We start from the raw sequence: 15,486 nt of genomic DNA, 5'->3' as shown, positions 1-15,486 counted from the left end.
CTAACAGAAAAAAATATTTATTTCCAGCAGGGGTTGGAGGTGAGATAGGTCCACACAAATCTCCATGGACTAGTTCAAGAAAGGATTTTGCAACAAATTCTGATTGTGCCGGGAATGACCTTCGTGTTTGTTTTGATAGCAAGCACCCATTACAAACTTCTTTGGGTTGACTAAAGACAGGAACCCCTCGAGCCATGTTGTTGTTAGACAAAAGTTGCATTGCCTGAAAATTGACATGTCCTAGTCGCGAATGCCACAACCAAGACACTTCTTCCCTTTTTGTCAACAAGCACATATTTGTATTACTTTCAACAACCAATTTATATAATCGATTAGAAGACCTTTGAACTTTAATCAACAATTTTCCACTTTTCTCATAGACCCACAAATGCTCACCATTTAATATAACTTTATTTCCATCTTCAGAGAGCTGACCCAAACTAATTATATTATTACAAAGAGTGGGGATGAAGTATACCTCTTTTAAAAAACGTTCTTCACCATTCTTGCAATTGAACACAATTGAGCCTCTTCCTTTGATATTTACTGTGGATCCGTCACCGAACTTGACTTTGCCAGCTATTTTTTCATCCAAATAGGTGAATTTTGAGCGATCTCCAGTCATATGATTACTAGCCCCATTATCTAGATACCAAACATTTGTTTCACCTCTTTCCTGAACTGATCGTCATGTTGGAACTACCTTTTCTTCATTCAGCATCACCATTTCCTTTTCATTTTCTCCACATTCTGCAATTAACAGTGCTGGCTCGTTGTCACTAGTCTGAGTTAGATTCACTTCAGTCCTCTGCTCCTTGTTTTGATCCCGTCGTGGCCTACGACATTCAGCCGCGTAATGACCATATCCTGAGCAGTTCCAACATTTAACTCTACTACTGTCTCGCACGAACCTGCCTCCATCTCTGCTACGATTTTCACCAGAGTTTTGAGTTACCTCCTTACTACTCCACTTCAACCATTCTTCACGGGAAAGTAGTAGTTGCCCCTCTGAGTTTTCCCTCTTTCGCCATTCCTCCTCTGTGAGAAGAAGCTTCCCATCAGCTGGTTCAGTTACCCCTCGTAATCTCTCTTCATGTGCTTTGAGAGAGCCAACAACCTCTTCCACAGACATCGTCTCCAAGTCACCAAACTGTTCTATGGTTGAGGCGATCTGTAAAAACTTCGAGGGAACTGCCCTGAGTAATTTCTTTACAACATAAGTCTCCTCTACTTTCTCACCAAGAGCTCGGATTCTGGTAACCAAGCTGTTCAATTTCATGTAGAACTCATCTAATTGCTCTGTCTCCTTCATGTTTAAAGACTCGAACTCAATTTTCAACGTCTGGGCTTTCGCTTTCTTCGCCTTATCTGCACCCAGGGACACCATTTTAATTGCCTCCCATGCTTCTTTTGCCGTTGTTTTCTCAGACACGTATAGCAAAACATCTTCAGGGATTCCCTGATAGATTGCAGCCAAAGCTAACTTGTCTGTCTTCTCCTCCACAGGTGCTTTCGGATCCTTTGGTTCAATGGCAACCCACACGCCCTGAGCTTGCAGGAAGACTTTCATTTTAAGCGCCCATGCTGTGTAATTCACCTTCGTTAACATTGGATAGCTCAGCCCGATAGTATTTTCTTTACTTTTGTTCGATTCCATTGGCACCGCTCTGGGCATGTATTTTGGCATACACCACGTTTAAAGCTCTGATACCAGATTGATGCAAATAAATAAACAACTAAAGAGATATTTGAGCAAAGACTCGTTTTATATATGAAATTGCTGAAAATAGTTATGCAAAAGTTACAGACTTAACATAAAAACAAAGAAATGAGAAAAGAACTAAATACCACACACCAGGTGGTTGCTACAAACTCGGACACTTCCTGTTATATCTCTAGCACTAGCCTGATATAACTCAACTACTCTACTACCTATTCATGCTGCTGTTAATACGCTACATACAGCTGAATTATTCAAAATGACACAACGTTTAGATTAATATCCAACATATCTAACATAGTTTTTTTTTCTTAGTTAAACACACACACTCGACCCTGACTTAGTTTTTTCCCTAGTTAAACACACTCACACACCCTTTTTATATTTGATAATGTTCGAACCCTGAACATCCCGTAAATGAAACGAGGGCGATACCACTACGACAAGAGGTGTTGGGTATATATAACATAGTGCTATATATGAAATGCATTTTATATAAATTTATGTCTTTGTGCATGAGTTTGTATCTGTAACAAATGTATATTTTGGATGGAAGATGATTCTGGAAAAATTTGTAAGAAAGTACGGAGAGGAGTTGGGTGGACGCGTTACGTTGAATGCTCCAAGTGGTGCACCTTGTCCAGTGGAGGTAGAAAGAAAAAAAAGCCAGGTTTGGTTGCATAATGGTTGGCCTGAATTTGCAACATTTTACTCTCTCTGTTTTGGCTATCTCTTAGTTTTTGAATAGGTGGAACATTCTTATTTTTGAGTACTTGTATTCGACCCAAGTGCAACTGAGATCGTTTATCCATTAATTAATTGTAATCTAAACCCAACCATACAGATATTAAGATATATCAATTTTAGTCATATGAAAAAATTACTAAAATTTTTGAAATTCATCTTGCATGTCAGGATTAGAAAAATCTTGTAAGAGTACCCCTCCCAACGAGACTCGTTCCCGATTTACAAGATTAATATTTAAAATGATTTGTTCGACGATCCAACCGTACGGATGTTAAGATATATCAATTTTAGTCATATGAAAAAATTGTTAAAATTTTTGAAATTCATCTTTAATGTCAGGATTATAAAAATTTAGTAAGAGTACCTCTCCAAACAACGAGACTCGTTCCTGATTTACAAAATTAATTTTTAAAATGATTTTTTCGATGATCCAACCGTACGGATATTAAGATATATAAATTTTAGTCATATGAAAAAATTACTAAAAATTTTGAAATTCATCTTGCATGTCAGGATTAGAAAAATCTAGTAAAAGTACCACTCCCGACAACGAGACTTGTTCCCAATTTACAAGATTAATTTTTTAAATGATTTATTCGACGATCAAACCGTACGAATGTTAAGATATATCAATTTTAGTCATATATAAATATTATTAAAAAAATTTGAAACTCATCTTACATGTCAGGATTAGAAAAATCTTGTAAAACTTACCCTCCCAATAACGAGACTCGTTCTTGATTTACAAGATTAATTTTTAAAATAGTTTTTCCAACGATCGAAACGTACGGATGTTAAGATATATCTATTTTAACCATATGAAAAAATTATCAAAAAATTTCAAATTCATCTCGCATGTCAAGATTAGAAAAATCTTGTAAAAACAAATAACAAGGAGATTTGTTCCCGATTTACAAGACCGATTTTTAAAATGAATTTTTCGACGATCAAACCATACGGATATTAAGATATATCTATTTTAACCATAAGAAAAATTTATCAAAAAATTTCAAATTGATCTTGCATATCAGGTTTGAAAAATCTAGTAAAAGTACATCTCCCAACAACGAAACTCATTCCCGATTTACCAGATTAATTTTTATAATGATTTTTTCGACGATCCTAGAATATGTGTCTCTTCAACTATACAAATATTAAAATATTTTGACACTAATCATTATAATAATAAATAAAAAATAAAAAATTTATACTCACTTTGATTTTATTCTTAGTTAAATAAAAAAATAATTGTTTAAGAAATAACTATTTAAAATTTAATTTTTTAATAATTCCTTACCAATATTATCTTTCCCCGGTAACTCAATCATTTCCCCCCTTCACAAAATTTAGTTTCCCCCCTTTTGCTTCTTAATCTGATAAAATGTCTCCCTCTTTTACTTTCAATCTCAAACCTCATCTTCAATTGAAACATAGTGATGGCTTGTGTAGTGAATTGTTGGGCGGTCATTTCTATACCGCTGTCTTTTCTCCATCGATGCTCTCTTTCCCTCTCTCCCCCTCTCTCCATGAAAGCATGATTTGTTGGTATTTCAGGACTCCGAAATTCTTTCTCTCCCCTGGATATGTCTATGGCTCCGATATGGGGCTCAGATTAAATAAAATGAAACAAGTGTTTTAGAAAGTAAAAACCCTAGCTCTGTTACCTTTGGTGCTCCTAGGTAAGCTTCTCTTTTTAAACGCTTATCTATATTACATGCAATTTGAGTTCTTGGGTGTGGATCTGAAATGGGCTTTTATTGTTTCTTGCTAATTTAGAGCAAATAATTTTTTTTGTTGGTATGTGGAAATGAGATAAAGATTGATTCTTTGATGACCCATTTTAGTTAGTGTTACTAGGTTTTGTTTGTTTTTGTGTTTAATGTTTTTTACATAAATCTTTGGTTCCTTACAGGCTCATTTTGTAGGAAATTTTGTGTCTTTCTTCTTGGTAAGGTAGATTCTAATTGTGGTTAGTTGGTATTGTTTATTGTTAGGATGAGATTAATTGTTGGAGTATAGTAATAGTTATTATAATTTGAGCAGTTCTCTTTACTTTGGATATTTGTGCTTAATTATTTTTGTACAAGAAGTAAAATCAACTTCTCTATTCCTAGGATTGGTAGTTATAGGAAGTGCTTAATTGTGTGTGTATATATATAATTATGTATTTGGCTTGTCTCTTATATTTCTGCTTTTGTATTGTTTTAATTTAAATGTTGTTTTGTAGAAATGAGTTTAGTAAGCGTGATGGTGCAGGCAGGGTAACTGGGGAACTGCTACTGATGATATTGCTCCGTGAGGACTTTATTCTCTGCTCCGAAATTTGAATTAGTATTTTATGTTACAAAATTATAATGCTATTTAAATGTGTAATTCCATTTATTAATTCAGGGTAAATGAAGAGCCTGTTGTTGAAGGTGAGAAGAATGTTGATGTTTAAAAACAGACAGAACAGGAAGATGCTGGTGAGGTCAACAAGAAGAATCCTGTAGTTGATCCTGAAGAGAAGGAGCCTGAGCCTAAGGTGACCGGTTCTCTAATATTTTTTTTCAAATTCTGTTCCCTTGAATAATTACACACCATCTAGCTATTGTCCTGTTGAAGAAATAATTAAAGAAGCGGAGTGAAAATTGGTGTTAAGAAAATACCTTATTGAAAAAAGGGGAATATAATTGCATATTCTAGTAAATAATACTAAAATTCATGTACGATATTTGGCTCCATGAACCTAGCATACCAAATTTACCTTTGCATAATTATTATGGTTCAAAATTTATACAGACTATACGTTCTATCCTCTAACAAGGTTTAATGATCAATATCTCTTTGTAAAAGGCATGCTATACATATGCCTCTGCTTGTGTAATACTTATATAGTAAACTATACAATACTGTAAATCATATATGCAATAAAATAGTATGACTACATAGCGTGAGAATCATACCGCCCCCGACCATTTATATATAACCTAACCATGTGCTAGTTCTGTGATTTTTGAAATGACCATGATTTCGAGGTATGTACAGACTATATGCATAATTTGCACTATTTTAATGTATCAAATTTGATTGTGCAGGGTTGATAACTTGACATGAGCAATGAAAGCAGAATCATGGCTCACATACTTTACATGATACAAAGTGAGCACTAGTTTCATCCCTTTGCTTCATTTTGAAGTAAGATTAATGTAAAGTCAATGACAATCTGGTTAAGTAGTGACAAAACAAGAATTTAAATGATCACGAACTTAAAAAGTTTATTACATAATTTCTTTTGTTAGCCGGAAATGAAGAGAAGAACTCTTTTATTCTAGTTTGTTAAGGCATGTGCTGGAGCTCAGGTCAGCCCCAATCTCTTTCTGTTAGTGAGGTAAGTATATCCCTGATCTTGTTATAAAGATCTAGGCTAATGGCATGAGCTTAAGACAGTTGTGAGTTTCTTAAGTATCTATTTTTTTATGAATAACTCTGAGTAAAATGAAGAAAAGATGGTAAAGTAGGTGCCTGACTTTAATGTTCATATAATCTCCGCTAGTTGTAGGATATTTCTACATTTCTTATGAAAGGGTTTAGGGTTAGCGTGAACTCTGCTAGAGTGGCTGGAGGAATTGCGCCAGTGTCAGGATATTCGACAGTTCCCGAGCCACAATCAGCAGTGGCACAACTCAATTTACCCGTGCATCAAGCGTACATAGAGTTGGTCCCCAGATTCTGCCGGACCAGGAAAGGGGTACAAAAAGAGAGTTGGAAGCACCGAGAGAGAGAAGGAAATCAGTGATAGACAGAGGAGTGATAGACAGAGGAGGAGTGCCAACACCGGAGTGTACACCTGGCCACACAGGATGGCTGCATTGATTGACTAGTTTGAATGTTGCAAATTAGTTATTGTGTACCTTAATGAGCATGTTTAGAAATAGATTTTAAGTGATAGTTGTAATTCTTGTACAAAATCTTTGTATTATAAATTTAATTTCAATTGTGATATAACAATTGAATTATTATAATATTATTTTATTTTAAAATTGATTTATTTTAAATAATGAGATTAATTTTGTAAACAGTTGTGTGAAACCCACTTAAAAAATGATGAAAATTGTTGTATGTCTCACTACACATATTTTTTTTAAAAAAACTGTTGTCTTTTCATATTTTTTGAAATGGTTTAAATCTTTTCCACCATTGTCTTTTAAAAAAAATATTAATGACAACGGTTTTAACTAGTTAAAAGAAGTTTATAAACTGTTGTTTATGAAAATATCGAATAAATTAATAATAATGGTTAAAAAAACCATTATTGTTAAGTTAGGTAGACGGTAGTTGAATAAAGAAACAGTTGTTTAAAAAATTTCCTAACAATGGTTAGTATAGAGTACCCGTTGTGAATTCTTGATTGTAACCATTATTAAAAAACGTTGTTGAATCTCGCTTATTACAAGTGTATAAATAACTGTTGTCCAACCTTTGATCACACGAGTGTTGGATAGACAACGGAAAAACTACCTTTCAGACAACGAAAAAAAACATTTGTATGATTGCAAAAATAGTTAAATATTACTTCCAATACTACCTTTTATTCCCCTCTTCCCACTTGATCTCTTACTCTCCCCATGTCTTTCTCTCTCAAATAATGGAAATTCATTGTAAGAGAATTGCCATGTTACATATTATTCTCGTAATCATCTCTTTCTCTCTTTTAGGTATCTAATTCTTCCGTTATGCATGTGTAAATATTTGTTTGTAATTAGTAGATATTAAGCAGGTTGTCCAATAATCAGAATCTTCTTTATTGCAAGATTTAGTTTTCTAGCACAAGTCCAATCTTTTAGAATCAATATGGCCAAATTGGCAACAATCTACCTCAACCGGAAAAAGTTCTTGAGCTTTTAAGATCATTAAGGATCACAAAAGCAAGAATTTACGACACCAACCCTCAAATTTTAACTGCATTCGCACACTCGGGCGTGGAACTAAGTGTGACAGTTCCAAATGAAATGCTAGGTGTTTTAATGGATCCACAACAAGCTACTCACATAAAACCTAATGTTCCAGCTACTAGGATCACTGACATTGCTGTTGGCAATGAGGTCTTCACAGGAGACGATACGTCCCTGGTGGCTAAACTTGTACCAGCCATTATTAGTATTCATGGTGCTCTAGTTCAACTCGGGCTTGATCAAAATATTCAAGTTTCAACCCCTTCTTCTCTAGCAGTTCTTGCGAATTCCTACCGGCCGTCAGCTGGTAGTTTCCAACCGGAGCTCACGGGAATAATGACACAATTTCTGCACTTTTTGTCGACAACTAAATCCCCATTTTGGATCAATGCATACCCATATTTCGCATACAAAGATTCCCCGAATGGGATTTCTTTGGACTATGTCTTATTTAACCCGAATATCGGAATGGTTGATCCTTACACAAAACTACACTATGACAATATGTTATATGCTCAAGTAGACTCTGTTCTATTTGCCATGCTAAGATTAGGCTTCGGAGGAATTGAGGTTCGGGTTTCAGAAACCGGTTGGCCATCAAAAGATGACCAAGATGAAGTTGGTGCAAATGCAAGGAACGCAGCTACTTATACTAGGAATTTGTTGAGAAGACAATACGGAAATGAAGGGACTCCTTTAAGGCCAAAAATGAGAGTTGAAGTGTATTTATTTGCATTGTTCAATGAAAACATGAAGCCAGGACCAACTTCAGAAAGAAACTATGGTTTGTACCAACCTGATTTAAGCATGGCCTACGATGTTGGCATATTGGGTTCGTCAAGTACTTCGTCAACACCAACCTCCACTTCCGCTTCAACCTCCACTTCTACTTCAACCGTTTCCATTTCTCTAATATCTTCCGTAAGTCATGATAATAAGGTAAATTCAGATACATAAAGTTTATTCTCATAAGGTTCGTCATGTTTATGATCATAAGTCATGTGCGGTAACTATGTATACACATGTTGACGTTCGAAATTTGTACTTATTAGCTTGTATATTCATAGAGTTTATGTATGTTTGATTGTTAATTAAAGCTACTGGAGGGGGAATGTGAGGAGACATGGGCAGAGAACTATGCACATGTACATAACAACTAAATTGTGTGTTTGATGTTGTTTTTTATTCTTTGTTTTTGGTTTGTAGCAGGTGTCAAAGATGGGATATCAAAGCTTGGTTTATTGGATGTTTGTATACTTGTCGGCCTTTCACCTTTTCATGAGGAGATGATTAATTCATTGATTGTTATTACATTTTCACTCGGTCCAAAGAAATCGATTATAGTATCTGAACACAATACACACGCACACTCTTATGTGTATAACACAGTGAGGAAGTAAACCACAATACTTCTTATTAAACCAAAACAACGTACAAGAGAATAAATAGAGAACACAACAGAAAATAGAACCTATAAAATAGGATCTGCTTAACAACTACTGCTTATCTAGTTAACTACTCCTACTAAACCTCTTCTAATTTTATTCAGTCCCTACTCAGAAGGCCTATTCCATTTTCACTCCTAACGACTTAACAAACTAATTAGATAAAACAAGCTAAGACATGTTAAGATTAAATATAACACCCAACACATTCCCCCCTAATCTTAACATGGTTCCAGAATCTAGTTCAGCTTCCTGCAGCAAGGTTTTTAACTCCTATTGCCTTCCTCATCTCTTCAAACTTGACTCTTCCCAGTGCCTTAGTTAAAATGTCCGCCCTTTGCTCTTGAGTAGCCACATGCTTGACAATCAACTCTCCTCGTTCAATGCATTCACGAATGAAGTGAAATCGAACATCAATATGCTTGCTCCTACCATGTAGTGGATTCTTCATCAACTCAATAGAAGACCTATTGTCTATATGGAGTATAACTGGACCAACTTGATGTCTCGAGATCTCTCCCAATAACCCCCGAAGCCATATGCTCTGGCAGGCTGCTGTTGTGGCTGCCATATATTCCGCCTCACACGAGGACAGAGCAACAACCTTTTATTTCTGTGAGTTCCACAAAATTAAGCTCCTATTTAGATAAAAACACATCCCTCCCGTGCTTCTTCTGTCAATAACATCACCAGCCAAATCACTGTCCGAAAACCCGTGTAAAGTTCGACTAATCTGCTCCTTTTCATACACCAGCCCATAGTCAATCGTTCCTCTTATATACCTCAAAATATGCTTAACAGCCTATTGATGCTTGATCGTAGGACTCCCCATAAACCTACTTACTACTCCCACGGCGTAAGAAATATCTGGGCGGGTGTGTGTCAAATAATGCAGACTTCCAACTATACGTCTGTACTCAGTAGCATCTACCAAACTTCCCTCTTCATCTTGATCCAACTGCAATTTATATTCCATGGGAAACTTCGATGAGTTGCAGCTCATCATTCCTGATTTTTCCAACAATTTCTTAGCATACGCTGATTGTTTCAATGTTGTACATACTTCCCTTTGGTTGACTTCAATGCCCAGATAGAAAGACAGCAACCCCAGATCGCTCATCTCAAACTGCTCATTCATTCCCTGCTTGAAAACCTCAATCTCTTGTTTGTCTGAACCAACCACCAGTAAATCATTGACATATACTCCTACCACAAGTACACTTTTAGTTCCACACTTCGTATACACAGCCTGTTCGTGCAAGCATTTGTTAAAGCCCATCACTTTTAAACATTTGTCCAGCCTTGCATTCCAGGCTCTAGGAGCTTGACGTAGCCCATACAAAGCCTTTATCAGTCTATACACCATTTGTTCTTGCCCTTTCTTCACGAACCCCTCGGGTTGAACAACATAAACCTCTTCAGTTAGTTCTCCATTTAAGAACGCTGATTTAACATCAAGGTGATGGACAGCCCAACCTTCTTTTGCTGACAATGCTAACAACAATCGAACTGTATCTAGTCGAGCAACCGGGGCGAAAACTTCATCATAGTCTATACCCTTTCTTTGAACATACCCTTTAGCGACGAGCCGGGCCTTGTGTTTCACCACATTTCCTTCCGGGTCCCTTTTTAATTTAAACACCCATTTCAGACCAATTGGTTTGTGCCCAGGTGGCAATGTCGTAAGTGCCCATGTCCCGTTCTTCTCTATTGTTTCAAACTCTGACTTCATTGCATCTCCCCATTCTTCTAATTCTGCAGCTTCACGATATGAAGTTGGTTCTTCAACCTTTAGTAACATTAACTCATCAATTATATCAACAACTTCACTATCATTATAAACATCACTCAACAACCTGTACCTATCAGGTTCACTGTTGGTTGATGATGACGATGATGACCTACCGGTGGTTTCTGCACTTGATTCAGCTGTGGTGACAAGCATAGTCTGTTGTGACGATGACTGCACAGATCGTGACTGTGAAGATGGTGACTGCATAGGGGTCATGGGTTCTTGTTCTGTCTCGACACTTTCTTCTATTTCTGCAGACTCGTTTATTTCAATATAGTTCCCAGGAAATGTCACTTCACCATCCTCTTATCATTGCCATGGCCAAAACATACCCTCTTGGCACACCACATCCCTGCTAACATGTACAGCCCCTGTCTTTGGGTCGTACAAACGACACCCTTTAGTTCCTGGTTCCTTGCCAATGTACACCACTAACTTACTCCTATCATCTAGTTTTCTCACATGTACTGATGGAACCTTCATAAACGCTGTACATCCAAACACTCTCAAGTGCGTCAAGTTTGGTTTATTCCCACACCATGCTTCATATGGAGTTCTCCCATCCAGATTTCGTGTAGGCAATCGATTCAGAACATAGATCGAGTGACGTACCGCCTCTCCCCATAAAAATGCTGGTAGGTTTGCCCCCTTCAACAAACTCCTCGTCATGGCAGCAACCGTCCTATTCCTTCGTTCAACCACCCCGTTTTGCTGCGTAGTATATGGCGTTGTGTAGTGCCTTAAGATACCCATCTTTTCACAGTATAGTGTAAATTCCTTGGAACAAAACTCACCTCCCCGATCGGTCCTTAAGATTTTTATAGTTTTCTCAGCCCCATTTTCGACTAATGCTTTAAACTTCTTGAACATTTCAAATGCATTGCTTTTCTCTTTCAACATATAAGCCCACATTTTCTTACTAAAATCATCAACAAACAATAGGAAATAACGATTACCTCCAAGCATCATTGGCGAGATAGGTCCACAAATATCAGCATGTACTAATTCAAGTGGTCTCCTTGACACAGAGCTAGTCTGGCATGGGAAGGGCTTTCTGGAATGCTTCGTCATCAAACAGCCTTCACATTTCCTTAATGGTTGAGCCATGGTTGGAATTCCATATGCCATTTTCTCTCGTGACATCAATTCCAATGCTTGAAAATTTACATGCCCGAGTCGAGCATGCCACAACCAAGTGTCTTCTTCCACTTTCGTGAGTAGACATGAGGCTTTACTTTCTTCGAGACTGATTTTGTACAACCGATTTTCAGTCCTCTTTACTTTCATCAACAACCTGCCACCAGCTTCGTGAACCCACGAATATTCTCCGTCAAGAACTACTCTATTCCCCGCTTCAGATAATTGACCCAAGCTTATGATGTTGTTACATAAATTCGGAATGTAGTATACATCCTCGAGTGTTCTCTCTTCTCCATTTTTACACTGAAACGCAACTGTCCCCTTTCCCTTGATACTCACGGCTGACCCATCACCGAACTTAACTTTTCCAGAGACACATTCATCCAATGTTTTGAACTTTCCACATTGCCCAGTCATATGGTTACTAGCACCGTTATCTAGGTACCATACTTGTGATTCCTTTTGGTCGTCGTTATATGTCCGTAATTTTGGTACCAATGCCTCTTCCTTCAAGAACATGGCCAACTTCTCCGTCTGTCCAACCTCAGCAATCAATAGGGCCGGCTCATCCTCTTGAATTCTCGAAAGGTTCGCCTCCCTTGACATGTCTCTTTCCTTCAGTGGTCTACGGCAATCCGCAGCAAAATGTCCATGTCCTTGACAATTAAAACATCTCACTCTACTTCTGTCCCGTACCCCACGAGTATTTCATCCGCCTCGAGTCCCCTCTCTGTTACTCTTCTCTTTAACCATTCCTCTCGAGTTAATAACAGCTGCCCCTTGCTACTTTCTTTTCTTCTCCACTCTTCCTCTGTCAGTAGTAATTGTCCCTGGCCTTTCTCCGTTGTTCCCCGTAACCTCTCCTCATGGGCCTTCAGAGAACCGACAACCTTTTCTACCGACATCTCTTCCAAATTCCCAAATTGTTCGATAGCCGATGCAATTTGCAGAAACTTGGAAGGAACCGCTCTGAGCAATTTCTTGACCACATAGGCCATATCTACTTTCTCTCCCAAAACTCGAATGTTGGTGACCAAACTGTTTAGTTTCAAATAAAACTCATCCAATTGCTCATCTTCTTTCATACGCAAAGCTTCGAATTCACTCTTAAGGGTCTGTGCTCTGGCCACTTTCACCTTATCTGCTCCCAAGAACATGGTTTTGACAGCCTTCCAAGCATCTTTGGATGTGTGTTTCTCTGAGATTGATAACAGCACATCCTCTGGAACCCCTTGGTAAATCACAGCAAGTGCACGTTTGTCCAGTTTGTCATCTACAACAGTCTCAGGATTCTTAGGCTCGACTGCATCCCACACCCCGTGAGCTTGCATGAAGACCCTCATTTTCAGAGCCCATACCGTGTAATTTGTTTTCGTCAACAACGGATAACTCAGACCAAACGAACCCTCTTTAGTCTTGCTCTTCCCCTCCATTCGAACGTGTTAAAGCTCTGATACCAAGTATAGTATCTGAACACAATACACACGCACACTCTTATGTGTATAACGCAGTGAGGAAGTAAACCACAATACTTCTTATTAAACCAAAACAACGTACAAGAGAATAAATAGAGATCACAACAGAAAATAGAACCTATAAAATATGATCTGCTTAACAACTACTGCTTATCTAGTTAACTACTCCTACTAAACCTCTTCTGATTTTATTCAGTCCCTACTCAGAAGGCCTATTCCATTTTCACTCCTAACGACTTAACAAACTAATTATTTTCAATTTTCGCCCTCTCAAAAATATATAAATTTTATAAATTTAGTACTAAAATTAATGATGTTTATAATATATATAAATTTAGATTCACGAATTTAATTATATTATGTACATTAAAGTTGTTAAAAATAATATTTATTTATTTATTTAATATATAATAAATTAAAAATACTCTGAAAAAAATTTGGCACCCCAACCACAGATTTCTGGCTCCTTCCCTGTTCATACGGCAACAAAGTGAAGCGATTTATCATGTATGTATGTGTATAATATAGTTAATCAGTATGTTCTTGTACGTGCACAAAAAATGTACTTGAAGAATTACAACATTTCTTTGATTAGAGTTAGAAGTTACATGTATATATACACTACAATAAAAGCGGTTAAATTCAACCGACAGTATTCGGTTGAATTTAGCATAAGACCAACCGGATCCGGTTGAATTTAGTATAAATTCAAGCGCAACCAGTCGGTTGTAAATAAGGCCGTTGAAATTAGCATTCCGGTTGAATTTATGATTATATTCATCCAGTTTTGGTTGAGTTTATTGACACTATTTTTAACCACTTTCCGTTGAAGTTAACTTTACACATTTCAAAAAAAAAATTAAATTTTGAATTTGAATTTCACTAAAAAAAAAAATCCCGCCAAAATTACTAAAAACAACCGAAAAAAATTTGAATTTATTTTTTTAAAACCCAACCGGTTTTGGTTGATTCGTAAACTAGTCCATTTTTCTGTATAATAATTTCAAACAAATTTTGTTGAATATAGATTTCATTAATAACCGGAAGTGGTTGATTAATTCTGATTATGTCTGTTAAATACAACCAGATCTTGTTGAACTTAATGGGCAATTGTTATTTAGTTTCAACCACTAACAGTTGAATTTTAAAATACAATATTGTAAAATAATTTTCCAATAAGCTTCCTCATAAGCTACCTCCCGTAAAATTCTTTAGATATATAACTATTAATAAAAAAAACAACAAATGAGATAATCCAAATTGAAATGTATACATAAACAAGCATTAGTTCAACGTCTTCATGCCTAATACAAAATATGTAACTTGAGATCGTAAAACATAGGTCAAATTTTAAAGTTTGAGACCAAACTAACACATACAAGTTCTTAGACAAAATAATCATAAGCTAGGATCTTTAGCTAAAGTGGGAAGCGATATTCCAAGTCGTCTATATGAACATCATTGTCATCTTCGTCCACCTCCATATGATCTGAGCGTGTATCCTGTGGTTAAGAATAAAAATTTGATTAGACTACACTTCCAAAACAATATACAAACAACTTTTGATCATTTAACAAAATTACTTAAGAGTTACTTGTACTAAGTTTTTAATTAATAAATTCAGAGAATGATCAAACAAATTGAAGAGTATGCTAAAACCAGTCACTTGTACTAAGGTTTTAAATAAATTCAGGGAATGATCTCTACTTTGAAGCACCTAACAGTCCTGAAACCGCGGACCAGCCCTTGTATTATAGGTCTTTTTTTGGGTAAATGAGGTCAAGCCTTGTAAAATAAACTAAAGGAGAGAAGAATATACAGGGGGATCCTTTTCAAAAAACTTATGGAAAAAATCTCTAAAAAGAATTAAGAAAAGTATCAAAATAAAATAAAAAGAAGATAAAACAAAACACCCAAGCTCATCTAGAAATCCTAACAAAGGAAAACTGGGCAAGACCAACAGGCCCACAAAACAAAACCAAGGGAAAGACCCTACTGGCCCAAACCAAACACAAAGAGCCCCACAACCAAAATCTCCAGCCTGCCAAACAACCAGAGAAGCAAAAAACCACAGAAAATCTGCAAGCACCCCAAATAAGAATAAAAATGCACATCAAATGCACTTGAAATTCCAGCCCAGATTTAAGCAAACCAACATGAGCAAAAAAACAGAAAATCCAGAACTTTGAACACTCCATAAACAAAAATAAACACCAGACCCCACACAAGCAAT

The 15,486-nt window shown here is 36.5% G+C and overlaps 1 protein-coding gene across 1 annotated transcript; it reads left to right on the top strand.

Annotated features, from left to right (window-relative positions):
* The first annotated feature begins 2,276 nt into the window (after window positions 1-2,276).
* Window positions 2,277-8,358, top strand: LOC141665024 (glucan endo-1,3-beta-glucosidase 14-like). The gene is made up of 6 exons (XM_074470980.1): window positions 2,277-2,390; window positions 4,380-4,420; window positions 4,695-4,728; window positions 4,914-4,991; window positions 6,009-6,197; window positions 7,294-8,358. The coding sequence occupies exons 1-6, from the start codon at window positions 2,277-2,279 to the stop codon at window positions 8,356-8,358; spliced, it is 1,521 nt and encodes a 506-aa protein (XP_074327081.1).
* The last annotated feature ends 7,128 nt before the right edge of the window (window positions 8,359-15,486 follow it).

Source organism: Apium graveolens, chromosome 6, assembly GCF_009905375.1.
Source record: "Apium graveolens cultivar Ventura chromosome 6, ASM990537v1, whole genome shotgun sequence".
Taxonomy (NCBI): domain Eukaryota; kingdom Viridiplantae; phylum Streptophyta; class Magnoliopsida; order Apiales; family Apiaceae; genus Apium; species Apium graveolens.
The sequence above is the reverse complement of the archived record's forward strand: the minus strand, read 5'-3'. Positions and strand labels throughout refer to the sequence as shown.